Genomic DNA, 24,004 nt, shown 5'->3' on the forward strand with positions numbered 1-24,004 from the left:
AAGCAATTTTCCTTTTAATTGCTTCTGAAATTATGACACAAGTAGAAAATCTGGGCATGAGTCTAAATGAAGCCAGTATCCTTCCCTTAGACATGGCTGAATGATGCAGAGAGGCAGTTTTAGAAACATCCAGAATTTCTCCCCTCTATTATTTAAGAGCCTCACTAACTTACTGACGTTTTTATCTATTTAATGTGAGTTGCAAATTCAAGTGTCTAATTTCAATATTCACTTACAATTAAATAATGCTATTTTCAACAATTGTATGACAATTTAGCTTGCTACATACACCTTCATGGTTGCTACAATAGACCTATTTTGCAAAACTAAGCGTTAGTGTTAGAGATGAGCCTGTACAATACCCCCAGAAGGTATGAGTTACAAGTCAAGTGAAGTCAAGTCACTTTTATTTAAAGAACTTTTTATACAACGCTGTCACCCAAAGTGCTGAACACATTAAAGCCTAAGATAATTTAAAATTACAACAGTAAAATAAAATAAAAACTCATAAAATCTAAAACAGGAATAGATTAAAAAACAGCTAAAGGTTAGTAGTTACAATTGACTATAGGCAACAAAGCAAAAGTGTGCATGACTAAAACCAGAGACACTACATACAGTTGAATAAATGCTCATCAGAGGTGTTTCTGTCAGAGGTGGGTAATTCTGGTCCTCGAGGGCCACTATCCAGCAGATTTTTGTTGTTTCTCTGCCTAAACACACCTGGTTTGAATCTAATGGTGATTAACAGGCTGCTGGAGAGCCTGGTGAGCTGCTGTGCAGGTGATTCATCCAGGAATCAGGTGTGTTGGAGCAGGAAAACAAGTAAAGCATGCTGGATAATGGCCCTTGAGGACCAAGATTGCCCCCCCCCCCCCACCCCCACCCACCCCCCGTCTAGATACTACACACTGATAAATGTCAATGACCTATTAGATGCATACTTCTAATAATTCCATATTATAGAAAATAAAAAAAACATGTATAAATATTTCACAAATGAAGCACATAACAGTTTGTGAATTGTTCTAATCTGTATGCCCAATGTTTTAATTTAAACTGGGTGTTATATTTGTCTTTCATTATTTTTAATTCAAGCCTTGCACCTGGTATTATTTTAAACATTAAAAGCAATATATTATATACAGCAATAATCAGAGAGACCCAAAGCTAAATCAGACTAATCCGGTAGAGATTAGTGGGGTCCGGAGGAGTCACGATGCATTTCAGGGTCAGAAAAATTAATTCCAATATAGGTGATACCAGACAACTCTAGTGTGTGTGTGTGTGTGTGTGTGTGTGTGTGTGTGTGTGTGTGTGTGTGTGTGTGTGTGTGTGTGTGTGTGTGTGTGTGTGTGTGTGTGTGTGTGTGTGTGTGTTAAACTGCCTGAAGCGGGTCAGTGCTGTCTCGTGCGTTTTGGGGCCGTTTCCACGGTGCGTAAAATGCGCTTTTTTCACGTTGACACACGCCGCTCCTTTCACGCCTCCTCAGAGAGAGATTCACTCTAGTAACAGGATCCGGATCTATTTTTACCATCCAAGTAAATAAACAAGCCGAAGATGGACTCTCACTCCAACAGCACGGATTGTAGTGGCGGTAACGGGACGGACATCTCCGGTAACTGCACCGACGGCTTCAATCAGTTCATCCAGCCGGTGTGGCAGATCACTCTCTGGGCTGCTGCTTACTGCGGGATCGTGGCGGTGTCTGTAGTCGGGAACGTGGTGGTGATTTGGATCATTCTGGCTCACAAACGAATGCGGACCGTCACCAACTACTTTCTGGTGAGTCCTGCGTGCTGTGGAAAAATGCGTGTTTGGAAAATTGCAGGGAAAACTTGAGAAATGAACAATTCGTCCTGTCATAACTTATCCGCTCTCTAAAAGCTTCAACTGTCCCTTCTTTATTCTGGAACCATTGAGACTTAGTGAAAATGCCAACCACACACACACACTAGAGTTGTCTGGTATCACCTATAGGACATTTCTGTTCATCAGCACTGAAAACAGAAAACAACAGCAACAACAACAAATTGTTAGGCTATATACCCCATAATTGAACTGTGTTTTTAATGATGAAACCACACAGAAAGTACTAAAAATACCAGATGTGCTATTTTTTATAACCGTGCAATTAAATTGAGTTTAGTGTCTCATGAAACAAATAAAGGTGCCTTTACTGCACATCTCAGTAACGTAATGAGATTCTTGTAAGCCATGCTGACACTCAGCTGCTGATTAAACTATTTCTCAGACCTCGTTTAAAACAGAAATTATCCCCAGTGTGCATTTGGAAGTTGTATCAAAACCGTTCTGATCACATTTGGAAAAAATCATCTTAATTTTATTTCTTATTCGTCGTCGTCATCTTCCTCTGCTTATCCAGGTCCGGGTCGCGGGGCAGCATCCCAACTAGGGAGCTCCAGACCGTCCTCTCCCCGGCCTTCTCCACCAGCTCCTCCGGCAGGACCCCAAGGCGTTCCCGGACCAGATTGGAGATGTAACCTCTCCAACGTGTCCTGGGTAGACCCCGGGGGCCTCCTGCCGGCAGGACATGCCCGAAACACCTCCCCAGGGAGGCATCCAGAAGGCTTCCTGACCAGATGCCCGAACCACCTCAACTGACTCCTTTTGATCCGGAGGAGCAGCGGTTCTACTCCGAGTCCCTCCCGAATGTCCGAGCTCCTCACCCTATCTCTAAGGCTGAGCCCGGCCACCCTACGGAGGAAACTCATTTCGGCCGCTTGTATCCGCGATCTCGTTCTTTCGGTCATTACCCAAAGCTCATGACCATAGGTGAGGATTGGGACGTAAATTGACCGGTAAATCGAGCGCCTGGCTTTCTGGCTCAGCTCCCTCTTCACCACGACAGATCGGCTCAGCGTCCGCATCACTGCAGATGCTGAACCAATCCGCCTGTCGATCTCCCGATCCCTCCTACCCTCACTCGTGAACAAGACCCCGAGATGCTTAAACTCCTCCACTTGAGGTAGGACCTCTCCCCCGACCCAGAGTTGTCAAGCCACCCTTTTCCAGTCGAGAACCATGGTCTCAGATTTGGAGGTACTGATCCTCATCCCAGCCGCTTCACACTTGGCCACGAACCTACCCAGCAAGAGCTGAAGGTCAGAGCTGGATGAAGTTTGGAGGACCACATCATCCGCAAAAAGCAGAGACGAGATTCTCCTGCCACCAAACTCGACACACTCCACACCACGGCTGCACCTAGAAATTCTGTCCATAAAGGTAATGAACAGAACCGGTAACAAAGGGCAGCCTTGGCGGAGTCCAACCCTCACTGAGAACAGGTCCGACTTACTACCGGCTATGCGGACCAAACTCATGCTCCTCTGGTAAAGGGACTGAATGGCCCTTAACAGAAAGCCACCCACCCCATACTCCTGGAGCATCCCCAACAGGGTGCCCCTGGGGACACGGTCATAAGCCTTCTCCAAATCCACAAAACACAAGTGGATTGGTTGGGCAAACTCCCAAGCCCCCTCCATCACCCTTGCAAGGGTATAGAGCTGGTCCACAGTTCCACGGCCAGGACGAAAACCACATTGCTCCTCCTCAGTCTGAGATTCAGCTATTGATCGGAGCCTCCTCTCCAGTACCTTGGAGTAGACCTTTCCAGGGAGTGTGATCCCCCTATAGTTTGAAAACACCCTCAGGTCACCCTTCTTAAAGATGGGGACCACCACCCCGGTCTGCCACTTCACAGGAACTGCCCCCGATGACCATGCAATGTTGCAGAGACGTATCAACCATGACAGCCCTGCAACATCCATAGCCTTGAGATACCCAGGATGAACCTCATCCGCCCCCGGGGCTCCGCCGCTGTGTAGTTGTTTGACTACCTAAGCAACTTCTGCCTCCGAGATTGGACAGTACATCCCCAGGTCTCCGGGCTCTGGTTCCTCCTTGGAATGCACATAGGTGGGATTGAGGAGCTCCTCAAAGTATTCCTTCCACCGTCCGACCATAGCCCCAGTTGTCGTCAGCAGCTCCCCATTCCCACTGTAAACAGTGTGAGCAAGTTGCTGCCTTCCTCTCCTAAGGCGCCGGACAGTTTGCCAGGACCTATTTGGAGCCGGTCGATAGTCTTTCTCCATGGCCTCACCAAACTCCTCCCATAACCGAGATTTTGCCTCGGCAACTGCCACTGCTGCACCCCGCTTCGCTATCCGGTACCTATCTGCTGCCTCCGGAGACCCACAGACCAGCCACGCCCTGTAGGCCTCCTTCTTCAGCCTGACGGCTCTCCGAACCTCTGGTGTCCACCAGCAAGTACAGGGGTTGCCACCATGACTGGCACCGGCCACCTTACGACCACAGCTAGCAACAGCCGCCTCAACAATCGCAGAGTGGAACAAGGCCCACTCGGAATCGATGTCCCCCACTGCTCTCGGGACACGGTCAAAGCTCTGCCAGAGGTGGGAGTTGAAGACCTTCTTAACAGGTTCTTCTGCCAGGCATTCCCAGCAGACCCTCACTATGCGTTTGGGTCTGCCAGGTCTACGCGACATCTTCCCCTGCCATCTGATCCAACTCACCACCAGGTGGTGATCAGTTGACAGCTCCGCTCCTCTCTTCACTTGGGTGTCCAAAACATATGGCCGCAGGTCAGATTATACGACTACAAAGTCTATCATCGACCTACGACCTAGGCTGCCTTGGTACCAAGTGTACCGATGGGCATCCTTATGTTCGAACATGGTGTTCGTTATGACCAAACTGCAGCTTGCACAGAAGTCCAATAAGGAAACACCACTTGAGTTCGGATCAGGTGGGCCGTTCCTCCCAATCACACCCCTCCAGGTCAAGCTGTCATTGCCCACGTGAGCATTGACGTCCCCCAGCAGGACAATGGACTCCCCTGATGGAGCACTATCTAGCACTCGTCCCAGGGACTCCAAAAAGGGTGGGTACTCTGAACTGATATTTGGCCCATAAGCACAAACAACAGTCAGGACCCGTTTCCCGACCCGAAGGCGCAGGGAAGCTACCCTCTCGTCCCCCGGGGTAAACACCAACACACAGGCAGAGAGTCTTGGGGCTAACAAAAAGCCAACCCCAGCCCTCCGCCTCTCACCCGGAGCAACTCCAGCAAAGAAGAGTGTCCAACCCCTCTCAAGGACTTGGGTTCCAGAGCCAATGCTATGTGTCGAGGTGAGTCCGACTATATCTAGCCGGTACCGCTCAACCTCTGCCACAAGCTCCTGCTCCTTCCCCGCCAGTGAGGTGACGTTCCATGTCCCAAAAACCAGTTTTCTTGTCCGGGAATCGGACCACCAAGGCTCCCGCCTTGGTCTGCCACCCGATCCACATTGCACCGGACCCTTCATGTTCCTCCTGCGGGCGGTGGGCCCACAGTTGGATGAGCCCATGTATCCGGTTCGGGCTGGGCCCGGCCGAGCCCCATGGGCGAAAGCCCGGCCACCAGGCGCTCGCTCATGGGCCCCAACCCCAGGCCTGGCTCCAGGATGGGACCCCGGTAACCCTCCGGGCCGGGTACTCCGACTCTTTGAATTTACTTCCATGAAAGATCCTGTGAACCGCTCTTTGTCTCACCCTTCACCTAAGCCCAATTTGTCATGGGAGAACCTACCAGGGGCACGAAGTGCCCCAGACAACATAGCTCCTAGGATCATTTAGGCACTCAAACTCCTCCACCCAGATAAGGTGACAGTTCAAGGAGGAGTTTATTTCTTATTATTTATTTTATTATTTATCACCTGATGTCCTCGGATGACCTCAATCAGGTAACAATTCAAAAATGTTTCTGTGATTTTCTACAAGTAAAGCAAAACAGAACATATTTTTAAAAGACAACACCTAGTTTAATTTTGTTGCTATTTTTTTCTGGTTGATTTTATCTTACTTGTGTTAGTAAACAGATCAGAGCAGCTTCAGGAGATCTTTACTGATGAGACGAGTGTGAACAACACCATAAAGGGTGAAAGCATGAGCAGCATCAGTTCCTGTTTCCTTTTTGTTCATTTTCATAGGATGGAGAGATTATTACTCCCTGAACATAACCCTACACATCATTTTTGTCCTAAGCAATCTCTGCTGACAATGACATGTTACCATAATTTTGGAGACTTGAAAATTAGAGACACAACACTTTTAATCAGATTCACACCAAAGATGAATTTAGACTTTGTGGGGAAACCAGAAGAGAAGACCAATGCGTGCTCTGGAAACTAACGCAAAAGGTTCTGGTGTAGGTTAACCCTTGTGGTACCCATGTTAACCTAACCAGCTGTACCAACAGAATGCTGCTGGGTAAAGAAAAAGACCACAAGACCAAAATCATTACATTCAAGTCCTCAGGTGCTACTGCATAAGAACACTGATACATTCAGCAACATGAGCTCAGACGCACATTGGAAAAGAGTTTGTGACAATTCACTGATACGGTCATAGATGAAGCCTGAAATACTGCAGTGGCCAAAAGTTCTGAGAATTTCATAAACATAGATATTAGAAAGTTTGCGGCCTCGGGTTATTCCGTGTCCATGTGCATGAAATCTAAACTGGTTTGAGTCAGCAGAACAACAAAGAGCTCCTTCTTTGCCATAAAACAAACTAAATCTACAAACCCCATTTCCTTTGTATCTGTGAAGACGGCTTCAGGACATCAAAGAAAGCAACAGGTGAAAAGTTGATTCACTTCATCATCATGATTAAAAATATGTTTAAAATGAGAAGAAATAAAAACTATGATTAAAATATGTAAGGAAAGGGAGAGAAAAAATGAATAGGAAAGAAGGAAATTAGTAGATCTCTAGAAAGGTGGAATAAGAGCAGAATAAGGAGAGGGTGGTGATGAAGGTCACACAAAAACCAGCTTGAACAGGTGAGTCTTCAGCTGCTTTTCAAAGGGGACCACTGAGTCCACTGCTCTCAGGCTCAGGGGCAGAGAGTTCCAGAGTCTGGGGGCCACAGCAGCAAATGGTCTGTTACCTTTGGTCTTTAGCCTGGTGCTGCACAACCAGTAGGCTTTGATCACTGGACCTCAGGAACCTGCTGGGGGTGCAGGGACTGAGAAGATCACCAATGTATGATTGTGCTTGTCCATGTAAGGCCCTATAGACCAGAACCAGGATCTTGAAATTAACACTGAAGTTGACTGGCAGCCAGTGAAGCTGGAGGAGAAGCGGGGTGATGTGGGTGTACTTTGACGATTTTGTCACAGGCATTCTGAACCACCTGTAGACAGTTAAGGGAGGTTCTGCTCAGACAAATGAAAAGAGAGTTGCAGTAGTCTAAGCGTGAGGAGATGAAGGTGTGGATGTCAATCTTAAGTTCAGAGCGGGACAGAATGGGACTCAGCTTAGCAATGTTCCTGAGATGGAAGAAGGAAGAGCGAACAAGAGAACTGACATGAGAATCCAGGGTGAGAGCTGGGTCAAAGGTCACACCGATTCCTGACAGAGGGTTTGGTGTGAGAAGCAAGCTGACCAAGAGAGTCTCTGACTTTGGAAACCAGCTTGTCTGGGGCACAGATGAGGATCTCAATCTTATCTTCATTCTGCTGTAGAAAGCTCCCAGCCATCCAGGTTTTGATAGAGTCTAAGCAGGTGTGTAACAGCTGCAGCTTAGACATCTCATGGGGCTTAAAGGAGATGTACAATTGGATGTCATCTGTGTAAAGATGGTAGGAGATTCCTTTGAATGAGCTCAGGATGTGCTGAAGAGGAAGCAGATAGAGGAGGAAGAGTAGAGGCCCAAGCACAGAACCTTGTGGGACACCGTGGTGAGGGATGCGGTGGAGGACCTAAACTTGGAGACGGACACAGAAAAGGAGCGCTCAGAAAGATTAGAGGAGAACCACTCCAGAACAGTTCCTGATAGGCCTACCCAGTCTCTCAGCCTCTCCAGTAGCAGGTGATGGTTAACAGTGTCAAAGGCTGCCGTCAGGTCCAGCAGGACCAGAACAGAACAGTCCCCTGCATCACTGTGAGTCAGAAGGTCATTAGAGACCCTAAGAAGAGCTGTTTCAGTAGAATGAGCTCTACAAAAACCTGACTGGAAGCTATCATAGATGTTCTGTTCATCGAGAGCAGCTGTGAGTTGTTTAACCACAACCTTTTCCAAGATTTTGGAGATGAACAGAAGTTTAGAGATGGGTCTGAAGCTGCTATGGAGAGAGGGGTCCAGACTCTGTTTTTTAAGAAGTGGGTGGATTACAGTGATCTTAAAGTAAGCAGGAACCTGACCAGAGACCAGAGAAGCATTAATTATAGAGAGCACGCTGGGACTAATGGACTGAAAAGCACTTTTAAGGGTAAGATGTCGAGGGGGCATGCAGAGGTCTTCATAGAGCTAACTAGTTTGGTTAACTTAGGCAAAGAAACAGGAGCAAAGCTATCTAGGATGATGGGCCTGGTTGGAGTCGGGAGAGACAGAGATACGGCTGAGGGAGAGATGCTAGATCTAACCTTATTGACTTTGTCCACAAAGAAAGACAGAAAGTTCTCACAGTCTGCAACAGAGTGGATGGAGGCTGTAGGAGAGGCAGGAGAGACGATGCTGCTGATGGTGTTAAACAGCACCTTGGGGTTCCCTTTGCTCTGGGACACCAGGTTGGAAAAACAGGAAACCCTCGCGTCTCTGACTGCAGAGTTAAAGGATGTCAGAAGATCCTTTTGATGCTGCAGATGGACGTGGAGATGGGTTTTCTTCCACAAGCTCTTAAATTTTCTGCATTGGAGTTTCAGACTGCGAATGCTGTTGTTAAAGTAGGGAGTAGGGTTCATTGCAGGAACTAATCTGGTTCTGACAGGACAGATGTTGTCCAGAATAGAGAGGCAATGCTCGTTAAACCGAGAACTTAAGGAATCTGGGTCTACACTTGAAGAACATGGTGGATTAAAAGCAGCAGAAAATTTGCTAGATGTGCTCTCATTAAGAAAACGAGAACTAACCAGACGGCGAGCGCCCCTGGTTAGTTAGTAAATACGCCCCACCCAAAACAATTCACTAGCTGCCACTGATTACCACTCCCATCAGACCTATCTGTCGAACAGTAAAACATCCTAAAGACTCAGTCACAATTTAACTTCTGAAACAGACATGGATAGAAAATGGTCAGGCAAGGCAGCTTTTTTATATAGCTCATTTCATACACATAGGAAATTCTGTGTGCTTTCCACTTAGCATGAATACCAAGTACCTTGAAATCAATGTGACAGCACAATTAAAATTCACACTAATTAAATTTAGATTTAAAAATGAAAAAAGAAAGACTAAGTTAAAGGGTGAGCAGGTACAGTGCACATGTCATTCAAAGGCTGATGAAAACATGAAGGTTTTCAATTTTGATTTAAAAGTTATTAGAGTTGAGGCACATTTGAGGTCACAAGGAATGTGATTCCACCTGTTTGGTTCTGACCCGGGGTTGTAGCAGCTGACTAATTCCTAAGGATCTCAGAGCCCTGCTGGGCATATAGATCTGACATGTATTCTGGCCCATTGCCATCGGGTGATTTATAAAGAAGTATTTTGAAATCAACTCTTTAGTTTACTGGTAACCAGTGTAGGGATCTAAGAGCAGGAGTGATGTGCTCGGTTCTCTTGGTTCTTGTTAAGATTCTAGCAGCAACATTCTGAAGAAGCAGTTGCTTCACGGCCTTTTTGGTAAGACCAGACAAAAGACCATTGAAATAGTCCAGCTTGCTGTAGACGTATGATTTTCTCTAGGTCTTGTCTGAACATGAGATCTCTGAGTTGTGCTATTTGATGCAGATGATAAAACGCTGATCTAGTTATAGCCTTAATGTGACCAGTGAAGCTCAGGTCTGAGTCCATTATGACACCAAGATTTCTAACCTGCGTCATTGCGTTTAGTCCTCTGGAGCCAAGTTGAGCAATAACTTCCATCCTATCCTTCTTATTCCCAAAGACAATAAGTTCAGTCTTGTCTTTGTTTAACTGGAGAAAGTTTGATTGCATCCAGTGGTTAACTTGCTCCTAATGCTGACAGAGTGAGTCTAGACTCGAGGACCACAGTCACTAGGTGATAGAGCTAGGTAGATCTGGGTGTCATCTGCATAAATATGCCCTCCAAAAATGACTCCTGCCAGCCATCCAAGAATAGTTTGGTGATGAACAGTGTCTTTTTTAACATGATAGAGCACCGTGCCATAAAGCTATGGTCAGAGGTAAGTGGATTACATAACAAAACATCAACAATTTTTGCTCTGTGTCCAGGACATTCCTAAAACCTTAGTAACCCAAGAGGTGGGTGGACAACAAATACCAATTCTGACATGCTGATTCTAATCAATGGGTAGCTGGGAGTCAGGAATTGCACCAAAAGTTTAATGAGAGCATGAAAGGGTGAACTGCAGACATTGTCAAGCACAGCTCATGAAAATATGGATGCAACAGAATTTGTGAAAACAAACATTCAAGTCATTTTATAAACCTTTGGCCAAATGAAGTTATTTTTAATATTTTTTAATTATGATATACCAGTAATTGTGTATTTAAGCTTTGGTAAGTGGAGTTGTATCCCATGACATCTCTGGCACTGTATTTGTTCTACACTGTAATTGCTGATTTTACACTAACGAGGACTAACATGTACTGCCACAGTCTGGGAGTCCTGGTTACGGCCATTTTACAGCTGGGGCCAGATTCACTTTTCACGTCAGTTTCAGACTTTTTGTTTTAACTTTTCTCCTTCATCAACTTCCTGATGTTACAACACCTCAGTGTCTGCTTGTCAGATACATTGAGAGACACAATACAACCTGAGGCTTTTCAACTCTGCAGTTGCTCTGTGCACCGTTAGAAATGTTACTGAAGGATCTAGAGACTCAGCAGAAAGTCTGAAGCTCCTTTGTTCATTGTTCAATTTCAGTAAACATTGTTTAGTTATATAATTTTCATTATTTCAAGCAATTATGTCATTAATTGTTGTTATTTGTAACTGCTAATAAAATACCAGCACACAGAAACATGTCTTCACAGAATATTTACTCAAATGTCACGAATCAATGAAATCTATTGAAGAGATGACACAAGGAACCGAAGGACAATTTAGACAGACCAATTAACTTGACAGTCATGTTTCTGGACTGTGGGAGGAAGCCGGAGTAACCAGGGAGAACGTGCAAACTCCTTGCAGAAAGACCCCAGGCCAGGATGTGAACCCAGAACCTTCTTGCTGCAAGGACACAGCGCTAACCACTGTGCCACTGCACCACCTGAGTTTTCTCCCTTTCAGGATTTATGTATAATTATTTTAAAAAACGTAAAATTGATAGTCTTACCTTGTACTGTTTTGTAATGTCAGCAAGTTTTTTTTATAAACCTGACCCCCGTCTCGTAGAGCCACATGTATTTTGAATTTAGAGCTGCTCAGCATCAACCAATAGTGTTAGATATCTGCTTGTGCACAAATGCCAAACACAGAGTGTGCAAGCATTTGCAGAAGTAACTAGACTCAGAAAGATTTGGCAACATTTCTTATGGACGATAATATAGCGGGAAAAATGAGTATTTGATACATCAGCATTTTTATCAGTAAGGGTTTCTAAGTGAGCTATTGACACAAACTTTCTACCACATGTCAGTGTCAACTTAAGTATTTAATCCATGCTAGGACATGTAAGCATTTAAGTCCATATGTGTGTTAAAGTGAAAAGACACAAGGAAAAAGTATTAAACACATGAAGATAACAAGGTGCAAAATGGCATAGAAAGCCAAGTCCCTCAATCATCAAATAGAAACTGTCCTATATTCCATACATTTTAGAATGTTTGTATGAATGGTCAAAATTCTGATTTATGAAACACATGGTGGCCTCTTGTACGCATGTTCCTCAAGTGATGATAAGTCCCACCTGTGTGGCCGCCTAGAGGTGCACCTTCACGAGCAAGACTCAATGATTCCAGCCTAAAAACAGAAGAAGGCAGAGGGGTTTATGGTGCAATACATGTTTTCTACCTCTAGATGGCGTCCTCTGGGAAAAACTCTGGATTTTTACTTTAAGTAGAGAAATTATGGAGCTATAGTACCTTACAAATAATGTTAACCATGATGTCACCATGTTGACTGAGTTTTTGCAATATATTAGCAGTTGCAGTGCATGAACATCAAAGTTAATCTTTGCAGCCATGTTGAATCAGGTTTTAATGCTAATAAATGGTTATTTATATCCATTGGTAATTTCTAAGAGTTTAATATCAATTCAGTGTTTCGTGTAATATTTGGCTGACACTTCTAGACAGGCAGTGTTGCCTTTCTTTCAAGTCACTGTTAGGATTTTTCTGTGTGTTTTGTGGTCAAGTTAATTCTGTTTTTCTTCTGCAGGTGAACTTGGCTTTTGCCGAAGCCGCCATGTCAGCATTTAACACAGTCATCAACTTTGTCTACTCTGTTCACAATGAGTGGTACTTTGGTTTGGTTTACTGCCGATTCCACAACTTCTTCCCAATCACAGCCATATTTGCCAGTATCTACTCCATGACAGCTATAGCTCTGGACAGGTGTGTATATCTCTGTGTGATCAAACCACAGTGTGTGTTTATAGATGTATATTCACTCCAAACAGAACCGTATGAGGTGCAACATAATGGTAAATGCTTTTATGAGACCACCACAATAAAGTCCCAGACCCTGAGGCGGTGGGCCTTATCAGATGCAGCATCACTGCAAAAGGCTTATTTCATATAATGAGTTATTCACAGGACTCACATGCATGGTTGACTGTAAACAGCCTGAACAGCATAATTCCTCTCCTCTGTCTTGTGTGATGTATTTTTAATATCACCACAGTTCAGAGTGCTGAGATGAAACAGCAGAAAATAACACAACACTGATTAACCTAAAGCTGGTGTTGGGTTGTCAAATAAAATGATATCAAACCTAATATTATAATTATTCTATTAAATTCAAAGCAGATTCTTTTATGAATACCTATGGTAGTGAATCTCAATCCACTATTTGAATTACATGGAGTTTTGTCTGTTTTATAGCAAAGATCATCAGGCTTCAGGCTGTTTCCATTAGCAGCAGGCATGTGGATGCTGCGTCTCTTTTCAGTCCCTGCTTTGATGTGTCTCCAAGCGTACCTAGCTGGGCTGAAAATGCAGCGTCAGAGACTGAGGGTCATTGATTTGCTAAAGCCGGGCGTACACTGTGAGACTTTTTCACTTTTTTGAGCCGGTTTTCCACTCGTGTGAGAATCCACAAGATCGGGGCGAGTTTTGCGCTGAGCGTCGTGTAGTGTACAGGGGGTTACGAGAGGCGATTAACACCACATGACCAGCTACCGATCAGCAATCGTGAGCTCGCACGGACTTCTGGAGTGTTTGATATTTTGCTCGTTCCTCGTGAGGGTTGAAGCGGCGCAGTGAGCGGCTGCGACCCAAAAAGTACCGGAACTGCTCACGGCGCATGCATAATAATGCATCAACACCGCTCGCCCGCTATTTCCCTAATAACACACGTGGTTCGTTTTTATTTCTACATATTTTTCTTTTACACACAATGACAAGGATTGTCAAGAAAGCATTAAACTAATCACAAAACACAGATTTACTTTATTTCGTTTTCCTCATCCAACCCCCATAAATCCCCGTGTGTCCTCCTGCAGCACTCCCGAAGGACAACAGGCAAAACAAGACAAAAAAGGCTGACGTGTTGTGTAAAAACTGCTATTTTTAGCATATTTTTAGGGCCGACGTGTTGCTACCAGACGTACAGTGTGAGCAGTCAGGTCGCATCCGAGAACTGGGTCGTGCAGTGTGAGCACATGACTCGTGAAATCTGCCCTGCGAGGAAGTCGTACAGTTTGAGCTGAAGCTGAGTGCTACGAGTGTAAAAGTTGCACAGTGTCCGCCCAGCTAAAGGGGTGGAGTCACTATTAGAGTTTCCTGCCTAGCCACCAGCAACCTTTTCTGGATCTCTTCTCTTCAGAGTCTGAGCAGAAGCCACCCACTAAGGCTGGTTTTCCATGAGCACTTTTCAGAGTAACTCGGACCGGTGCAGCACAGCCTGACCGCAGTTTCTAATGGCACGGTTCAGTGTTTTCTCCTTCTTCCCAATTTTTAGTCCCTGCTCCATTGAGGTACCTGAAGAGGCTGAGTGGGGTGGCATCGTAATTCTGGCCACTGATTGGCTAGGGTGCAGAGTCATTGGTTGCTCTGGATGCATGAATAAAAATTACTGTTGGTGTCAAGACTAAATACTCAATAGGCTTAATTAATGTTTCACTCACCTGATGCTTTGATTTCAGCCTCCTGCATTGATATTTTATTTTCTCCCTTTGGCAGTAAGAGTAGTTAAAAAACAAAACCATCAGCATGTCGTTTCTACCTCTTTGATGATTTTTTTTTCTTCAGTGTTTAGTTCTTCCTCTGAAATGTGTCAGCCTGGTGATGATGATGATGATGATGATGATGATGATGATGATGATGATGATGATGATGATGATGATGATGATGCATGGGGCTGATTGGTGGTGCAGTGGTTAGCACTGTTGCCTCGCAGCACGAAGGTTGCAGGTTCGTAACTCGGCTGTGGCCTTTCTGCGTGGAGTTGTGTGTTCTCCCCATGCATGCGTGGGTTTCCTCCGGGTACTCCGGTTTCCCCCACAGTTCACAACATGCCCTATAGGTTATAAATTGTAAGTCGCTTTGGATAAAAGCGTCTGCTAAATAAATAAACAATAAATAAACAATGATGATGATGATACTGGTGATGATGATGATGATGATGATGATGATGATGATGATGATGATGATGATGATGATGATGATGATGGCTTTTTAAAATCAAAACAGAAAAAAATTGAGAAGAGCAAAGTTCAGCAAGTGATAATTGTTTATTTTTAAATTTTATTTATTTATTTTTTGTTTTTGTGGAGAGAGTCAATTTTTTTGTAACAACAAGATGAGTGTATTGATGTTTTGCTGCATTGCTGCTAGCTAGTGAGGCTACATTTATGTAGTCAAGCACCAAGCAAATACAAACATTAAAGTCATCAGAATAAGACAGAATACGATGAGAAAATGACAGAGACACAGGAGGAAGGATGGCGTTACAAGGAGCAGAAGTAAAGGAGGCAGAGGACTTTAGGGTGTTTAGGGTCTTGGGGTCTACGTTCCAAAGCAGAGTTTGTAAAAACATGTCAGACATTATCGATTTGTATTTTAATATCATCTGATGAAAAGCTGACATGCTTCTCCTCTAAACTCACAAAAATGTCATCATTAAAGAATTTTCTTTGTGTTGATACATTTGCACGAAGTCCGAGACAAAGACTTTTTTTGAATGATCCATAAGAGATTGTCTCTGATCTCTGTGGCTGCCTGCAGCAATACCGTTTATATTGGTCTGTGCTCCAGAGGCTGTAAGGATGCAAATGCAAACACAAGGTAAGCCGTGTGGTGACTTCCTTGTTCTCCTGGGGAAGTCGGTGTTAACGTGGGTGAGGTGTGGTTGGTAGGTATGGACCCCTGATCTGAATCTGAGCAGTGTTTTGTTGTCGTTGTTGTGCACAAAATACTACAGAATGTTTCATTCTGAGGTTTTCTGTTTAATGCCAGAAGTCTCTTCAGGTCTTAGCCTTCCTCTGACTATCCATCACCTGGAGTGATTTCATAATTCATGCATCAAAGGGTTAAAACATGTTAATTATGTCAAGTAAGATAAAGGATTGTTTTCTACTTATCTACAGTCAAATATAGTCTCTCTTGGTTAATTTTAATTTTGGAGATAAATAGAAACCTGAGGCCTCCTGGCAGGAAACTGGGAGTAATGTGACTGAGGAACAATTTATAATTGATGAGCAAGAAAATTTGCTTTCAGTGAAGCTAATTTTTACTAGAGCTCATCAAGTTAATCAGAAATTTTCAGCAACTTGTGTGTGTGTGTGTATGTGTGTGAATGTGTGTGTGTGCGCTTGCGCACGTGCATGTGTGTGTGTGTGTGTGTGTGTGCGTGCGTGCGTGCGTGTGTGCGTGTGTGTGTGTGTTGGCAGGTACATGGCTATCATGCACCCCCTGCAGCAGAGGCTGTCCTCCACAGAGACTCGCATAGTGATCGGAGTCATCTGGATCCTGGCTCTGCTTCTAGCCTTCCCTCAGTACCACTACTCATCAACAGCCGTGCTGCCTGGACGCACGGTCTGCTTCATAGACTGGCCAGAGTACACCACCATAGACTTTAAACAGATGTAAGTATCAACTCTGGTCTTTCAGCATGGTCCTCTCGCCTCAACATGAGTTATTAACATACATCACTGACGTTGTTGTCTTCTTGAAAGCTTCTTTAAATTGTTTCAAAAGCAGTGCATTGTTCAGCCGTGTGTCCGTAGGCTTTGTGTTGTGGGTTTATGTTTATGTATAAAGCAGACGCTTTTGTCCAAAGCGACTTACAATTTATCAGACTTTGATAAGGAGAAGAGGTTTTACATTAATTAACTTTCTAAGTTTAGAAGAAAAGTGTTTATTTCTGGATTGGGAGTTAGAAGGCTTCATAAATCACTGTGCTGTGAAACTTTCTGCGTGGCTGTCTTCAGATACAGTTTCTAAATTAAACCAGTCAAATAACTCAGACATTTTTAGTTTCATGTTTTAACTAGTTTTATTTGCTCCTGGGTGTTAGGTCTTGCTTATATACATAAAGGTCCTGTTTCAAACCAACAAAAAGTTGAAAATGACTTTAAATTCATGTAAAGAGCAAATATCTTAATGCTCCTGCTTTTAAAATCCTGTCTGATAACAGCCCCTTCTTTATAATCAGTACAGAGTTTTAGTGGGTTGTTGTTTTTCCATCTTGACCACATGTATGGGATTAAGGTCTGGAAGTTTCCTGGACATATTTTAATCCCCAAACTAAATGCTGACTTTAGAATTTGCTCATCACCAAACTGTTACTGAAAGGTAGGGAGGAGTTCCCCTATTCTTCATTCATGTTTTTGGGGCTAAACCGTGTGGCTGAGAAGCACCTCCGCTCATGGTCCCGGGATGATTTGCAGTCGGCATGACCCAGGACTGATGGGGTCACTCACCTTCCAAAAGCAATGCAATTCCAAACACTCCTCCCATCCTGAAAAGGGTGATAACAGAATCATCTTCTTCCTTAATACAGACTCTGGAAGAAGCTCTTTGTGATGGTTCCCCTGGTCGTTATTCACCATAAATGCACATGTTTTTTTACCTGATATTATAGTAAGTAAGTAAGTCAATTTAATCACAGACATAGAATCGCAAAGTGCTTCACATAGATCAAAACACAATAAAATATAGTCATTAAATCATAAAACAGAAATAGATTAAAATCAGAAATAAATCATAAAATTCTAAAGTTTAAAAATAATTACAAATTTGAGTTAAAAATAAGAAAATAAAAGATTTGGGTTAAAGAATGTCGGTATAAAAAGCCCTGAGACCATACTTCCAGCATGTTGGTGCAGAAAGAATAATGCAGAATTTATGGAAGTAGTTTTTTATAACATGTCAGCAGAAGACAGCAGCGATGAAAGAGAAGGTTGATTTACTGGAAGTTCAAACTAATTTTGATAAATGAAACATCAAACACACATTTCAGCTCCATATTCATGAAAGTCCAGCATTGCCACAACTGTAAGGAATGTTGTTTTTGTTGCAAGGATTATCTCAACTTGTTCATTACTTACTTAGTCCAGAAGGAAAACAGCCTAACAGCATGATGATGGGCAATACTGTATATCCGCATTTTAAGCTTTGTGTTGGAGCCTTCTTTGGTTGGGAAAACAGCTTTAAAATAGAGAAAATTTGATCTTTGGTTCATTTTCCCCCCACTTTTTCATCTGACCTGCCCACTACAAATAAATAAAAATAAATACTTTCTTTAAGCTTCTTTCCTGGGTTTTGCCTCTTTTGTGCCCATCATCGTCATCATCGTCTTCCTCTGCTTATCCGGGTCCGGGTCGCGGGGGCATCATCCCAAAGTAGGGCGCTCCAGACCGTCCTCTCCCCGGCCACCTCCACCAGCTCCTCCGGCAGGACCCCAAGGCGTTCCCGGACCAGATTGGAGATGTAACCTCTCCAACGTGTCCTGGGTCGACCCGGGGGCCTCCTGCCAGCAGGACATGCCCGAAACACCTCCCTAGGGAGGCGTCCAGGAGGCATCCTGACCAGATGCCCAAACCACCTCAACTGACTCCTTTCGATCCGGAGGAGCAGCGGTTCTACTCCGAGTCCCTCCCGAATGTCCGAGCTCCTCACCCTATCTCTAAGGCTGAGCCCGGCCACACTACAGACGAAACTCATTTCGGCCGCTTGTATCCGCGATCTCGTTCTTTCGGTCATTACCCAAAGCTCATGACCATAGGTGAGGATTGGGACGTAGATCGACCGGTAAATCGAGAGCCTGGCTTTCTGGCTCAGCTCCCTCTTCACCACGACTGATCGGCTCAGCGTCCGCATCACTGCAGACGCCGAACCAATCCGCCTGTCGATCTCCCGATCCCTCCTACCCTCACTCGTGAACAAGACCCCGAGATTCTTAAACTCCTCCACTTGAGGTAGGACCTCTCCCCCGACCCGGAGTTGGCAAGCCACCGTTTTCCGGTCGAGAACCATGGTCTCAGATTTGGAGGTGCTGATCCTCATCCCTGTCAGGCATGCCCATCAAAAGACTAATAACCCACACCTGGCTGATGACTTCATGTGTTAAGCTTCACTTTATGGATAATCCTTTTGATTTGGGGAAAAACTCTTAAAAATAAAGTTCTTTAAGATGTTATATGAAGCATTAGATGTCAGAACAAATCACATCTTCACATTTCCTTTTGTGGCTTATGTTGTGTTGAAGGATTCAGTTAGTAAGAATAAATGAATCATGTCTAGGTGAGGATTTCTGTCTTTGAGGATGTTCTGGATGTTTGGTTGATTCCTTCTAGAAACATCTGTGAGGCAAAAAATGAGTTAAAAAGCAACTAAATCATGTTTAAAATGGCTGTTAGGCTGCATTGCGGTTTTCTTCGTGTGTTTTGCTTGATGGTCTACAACAAACAGTTCCCATGACTCCCGTGAGAAGTTCAGGATGTCCTGTTGTCTGTCTCACATGTCTTTAATACGTTTAACATGTTGCACTCACCCCATTATGAATCTATGAAGTTTAGACTTTGAATTATTATTATTATTATTATTATTATTATTATTATTATTATTATTATTATTAAATAATTATTATTGTTGATGATTAGCAGTAGTAAGAATGTTTTGTTCTCTATAGCTGTTTTCTGAAAACATTGCTGCTGTTTGTTTTTTCTTGGCGTCAGAGGTAGGTTTGTATGAAGGTAAGAATGGTCTTCAACTGTATAACCAGTGGGTTGCCCATCCCAGCCCGGGTCAGTTGTTGTTTCCTTGGGCAAGGCACTTCACCCTCCTTGCCTGCTGGTGGTGATCGAAGAGACCAGTTGTGCCAATTGTGTGGCAGCCATGCAAATGCGTGTGTGTGCGAATGTATTGAAAAGTGCTTTGCAGTCCTTGTCTGGAGAATATGGACATGAAAGCACAGCACCTGCATTTCTGCTGGCTGTCAGGTTCTGATGGACAGCACTTGGACACATTTAGGACCACATTTTAACCTTCGGTGCTCGTGCTCGTACAAGTCTTTAAATATCCTGTTGCTATTGTCATACTTATTTGGGATTTTTCTGCAGTTACTACGTGTGTGTGACCCTGCTGATTTACTTCCTGCCCCTGTGCATCATGGGATGGGCATACATGACTGTGGGCTTCTTCCTCTGGTCAAGTGAAATTCCCGGGGATTCGTCCGAACGCTACAAAGAACAGCTCATCGCCAAACGCAAGGTGACATAAAAACACACACACACACACACACACACACACACACACTCACATCCCTATGATTACTGTGCTTGACCATTTAACTTGATGACTTTTTAATCCTCACATGTAAACAGAACAACTAAAGAGATTGAGCGACTGCACAACCTCGCTGTTTTCTGTGGCAGGTGGTGAAGATGATGATCGTGGTGGTGTGCACATTTGCTGTCTGCTGGCTGCCCTATCACATCTACTTCTTGCTGCACCAGTTCTTCCCTGAACTGTTCGAGCAGCACTACATTCAACAGGTCTACCTGGCCATTATGTGGCTGGCCATGAGCTCCACCATGTACAACCCCATCATCTACTACTGCCTCAACAGCAGGTGGATCATCTAATTCAGACTCTTCCTGTAAAAACTGCTAGCTGTGCTATCGAGGGCATCCTGCTTTTTCTGTATCATTTGTGCCAGCTGTACTTGATCTTTGTGAGTACAATCCTTTCGGGTTATTAAATCCATCCCACTATAAAATCTCTGTGTTCCCCTTGGCAGGTTCAGAGCAGGTTTCCAGCAGGTGTTTTGCTGCTGTCCTCCCACTGTCACCAAAGAGGAGCTGGAGCTCAAATCACCGCGTTACCTGCAAACCCAGGTGTGTGTGAGAAATGTCAAGATAGAGACCGTTTGGAACAACACATCTATCCAAACCTGTCTTCTCACCTTTCACTGATACCAGCCACGGGTGCCAAAATGCACCAGCCCGGAGCACCTAGCACGCTGCAGCTTCAGATAACAGAATCCTATCTAAACTAAAGGAAAGAAAGAAATAAGCTGCAAATCTGGACTATAGTTTGATTGGAGAATTTAGTCCTTTGATTCATGGAGTTCAAAGTAATTAATAAATTTTTAAATTTTTGTTTAATATTATCTCAAATGAATGATCACAACTGGCCTTTAATACTTGAACTTTAACCATTTGATTGGTAGAGCACATTTTAGTCCCTGTCCTAAACAATTGTGCTCTGAAGAGCAAAAAAAAACATACTGAATACAAATATCTATTAAGTATGACGACAGATTTTAAAAAGTTAAAATATTTTATCAATTTTTTTTGTCATGAATTAACATTTTAGTTGTCTCTTCTTCACTTTTGGTGGCTAAATAATCAGTTCAGCTAATTAGGGTTCTGAGATTAATCAAATTTGTCATTTAAATTTTCATTTTCCACTTAAGTGCTCATAAAACCTGTAATCAAGAAAAATATGGTTATTTAAATGTAACCTCACCCAGCTGCATAATGTGGCAAAGGAACTGGTGGGTTATGACCTTTTTTTTCTCCAGACAGTCCACTTTCCAGATGCACCAAAACATCAAAAAGATGAATTATCATAGATAAATGCCTTTTGCCCCCATGTTCAGCAGTCCAGATCTCTGGAATTCACTGGTGGTGCCCAGATCCCACAGCCAGATCAACCTCACGAGATACAGTTCTTCACTCTTCATAACATTCTGGAGTTTATGCAAACTACTGTCATAAAAATTGATGTATTAAACCTCTTGTTAATTATTGTTTGTTTCGTTCTCAAAACTTTTGTACTCAGTTGTTCTCTCTCCTGCAGCAATTGTATAAAATAGTGTTAGTTTTAAGAACATTTGCCACTTTTGAATACCAAGAGAATTGTTTGGGTTGGGCCTAATCTGTTCGCCGTTATTAATTTTCTTCTTAAGATTCACAGCAAAAGCCCAATATTTACTTCTCCGTCTGCATCAGGACGGATGCACGCAACGCCATTATCTGCCCTTGCGAGCCTGCTGGAGAGCCCTTGCAAGGATGGACAGAGTCGACTTCTCTTTTCCTAACATCTGTTCGTCCAGACGGATAATGCAAGCTTGTGATTGGTCAGGATGCCGCTGTCGTCTACAGCACCGGCCTTGCAATGTCACGCTGAAGGGGTGGTTAGGACCCAAAATGCAGATTACCCATACGACAAGACGCAGGAGTTGATATAAAGTAAAATAATTTTATTGCAGGATGAACAAAAGTAAATCCAAAAGGCAGCGAGCCAAAAATCCAAAAGTCCTGAGATCCAGGACACCAAAAGCTCACATGGAGCACAAAGGCTGAGAACTAGACTAAAGCTCACTAAGAGCACAAAAACATGAGACAAGACACAAAGCTCACACAGAGCACCAAGAACAACGCTGACAAACAACAATGGACCGACAAGACAAAGACAGGGCTTAAATACACTGGGGCACAATGGGAGGCAGATGAGCAGCAGGTGTGTGGGGAGAGGACCAGGTGAAGGCAATGACTAATCAGGGAAGAAACTGACATGACCTAAGACTAAAACCTAAAAACAAGGAAATAAACCACATAACTAATATTCTAAGGGGAAGGAAAACTACAAAGACCGGTGGGACAAAACATACTAAAGAGACTAACAAAATGAAAAGCTGAAACTATAAACACTGCAGAGGGGTGACTGGAGAAGACTAAAGGAACACAGGACCTGAGAGATATATCTGGAGGGCTGAAGACCAGGGGACACATGAGGAACACAAAGAGACACAGACCATGACATGCACTCTCAAAAACATAAAGAGAGCGGAAGATATCTAGCGGCAGACATGGAGGAACTTGAAGATCACCTCAGGGGAAAACTCTAAAAATATGAACGTTTTCACCCGCAACTGGAGGAGTGAAAAAGCAAACGTTTTATTGGTGGACGGAAATAATGAGAAACGTGGGTTTAGAGGTGGCGAGCACATAAAGAGGTGGAGGAGAATGAGGGACACATTTGTCTGTGTTAAAGAGTCTCTTAAATGCAAAACAAAAAGCACAATATAAACACAGAACAGCGCTACGTCTTCTGTTGTCCTGGCGGAGAATTGCTTTGCAACACTCTTCAGCAGACGGAGAAGTATAAGGGCAAAACGTCTCTGTCCGTGCGTGCATGTCTCTCCGGTGGTGCTGACGGAGAAGTATAAATTAGGCTTTAGAAACATGTTGGTCATGGAATTTACCTGTTGGTTCCCCAAAGGGGTTCAAATGAAGGCAACTGGACTTTGGTTTCTTGAAGACCTTTTGCTTCTCATCCGAGGAGCTTTGCCAATTCTGACTGCTAAATGAGTAGAAACTACCTATGAATACCCCTCCTATGTCGTTTCTGCTCATTAAGCAACAGAAAGCTACAGTTTATGCACTTGACTCTCCCATTTTTGAGTCAGAATTGACAAAGCTCCTTGGATGAGATGCAACATGTCCAAATCAAAGAAGTTCAGTTGCCTTCATTCAATCACCTTTGGATTATCATGACCTGGAGGACTGAGAACCTTCACCAGCAACCTGTTGGTTTGCCCTTCATGTTTCCAGGTGAGCATATACCGAGCTAGCCGGATGGAGAAAGTTGTTTCCACCGCTGTTGATCCTGCAGCAGCAGAGCAAAAGACTGCAGCTATAGCAACCTGTGAGGCTCACAGTCATTCTCATGTGGAGGTCACATCCAATGGCTCACTCCCCGAAACCCTTCCACAAAGCTCCCACATTTCTTCATTGTCGAACGATCACCTTTAGAAGGGATGTTGTGGAGTGAGGAAACAAAGCACAGGTATGTGACTACCGCTAATGTTGTCCCACATCTCTGTTGTAGAGGAATTGTGTTACAAAGCCAAGATATTTTGGTCCAACCAAACGACCAGTTGTTTTAACTAACAAGCTGCCTGGATCATTGTGGGATGATGTGAACATGTCTTCGAAATATTTGTCTCATCATTCATCACATGTGCAGCCTTGACAATGTACCCCACTTGTTCCTGAGAGTGAGCAAAGTGGGACCTCTCTTCCCTTGGCAACAGTTTGTTTAATGACAGTGTTTGTGTTGCGTTGGAAAATGGTTTATAGACTGTGTGCTGGTGGAGACAGCACCTGTTGGATTGCATTACCAGCCTGTTTTGACAATGTTCTTTTTGGAGCAGCCATGTCACAGGTCAGCTAAATATAGATGTTAGAATAAAGGGAAAGAAGACATGTGTAGCACCAGTGGGACTGTGATGAAGGAATAAAGGGTACAGTGGGAGCCAGTCAACGCCACAATCCATGGGACATGGCTCATCACTGCAGCCTTATGGTGCTTCTTCAACCTGGCAAGTGTCAGGTGAATAAAAGCAAAGATTGTCAGCATTCAGCTAACGTGTTTGTTG

At 43.8% G+C, this 24,004-nt stretch overlaps 1 protein-coding gene across 1 annotated transcript; it reads left to right on the plus strand.

Moving 5' to 3' along the window:
- Positions 1 to 1,427: 1,427 nt before the first annotated feature.
- On the plus strand, positions 1,428 to 23,841 carry LOC107395595 (substance-P receptor). Its single transcript, XM_015975008.3, has 7 exons — positions 1,428 to 1,785; positions 12,332 to 12,507; positions 16,005 to 16,199; positions 19,677 to 19,827; positions 19,992 to 20,188; positions 20,357 to 20,453; positions 23,178 to 23,841. The coding sequence occupies exons 1-7, from the start codon at positions 1,561 to 1,563 to the stop codon at positions 23,376 to 23,378; spliced, it is 1,242 nt and encodes a 413-aa protein (XP_015830494.1). The 5' UTR covers positions 1,428 to 1,560; the 3' UTR covers positions 23,379 to 23,841.
- Positions 23,842 to 24,004: the final 163 nt, after the last annotated feature.

This window comes from Nothobranchius furzeri, chromosome 6 (genome assembly GCF_043380555.1).
Source record: "Nothobranchius furzeri strain GRZ-AD chromosome 6, NfurGRZ-RIMD1, whole genome shotgun sequence".
NCBI classification, from domain to species: domain Eukaryota; kingdom Metazoa; phylum Chordata; class Actinopteri; order Cyprinodontiformes; family Nothobranchiidae; genus Nothobranchius; species Nothobranchius furzeri.

Coding starts and splice junctions, on each gene's coding strand:
- LOC107395595 (XM_015975008.3), top strand. CDS start 1,561: ATGGACTCTCACTCCAACAGCACGGATTGTAGTGGCGGTAACGGGACG. Junction 16,200..19,676: donor ACCATAGACTTTAAACAGAT/GTAAGTATCAAC, acceptor ATTTTTCTGCAG/TTACTACGTGTGTGTGACCC. Junction 20,454..23,177: donor CGCGTTACCTGCAAACCCAG/GTGTGTGTGAGA, acceptor TCATGTTTCCAG/GTGAGCATATACCGAGCTAG.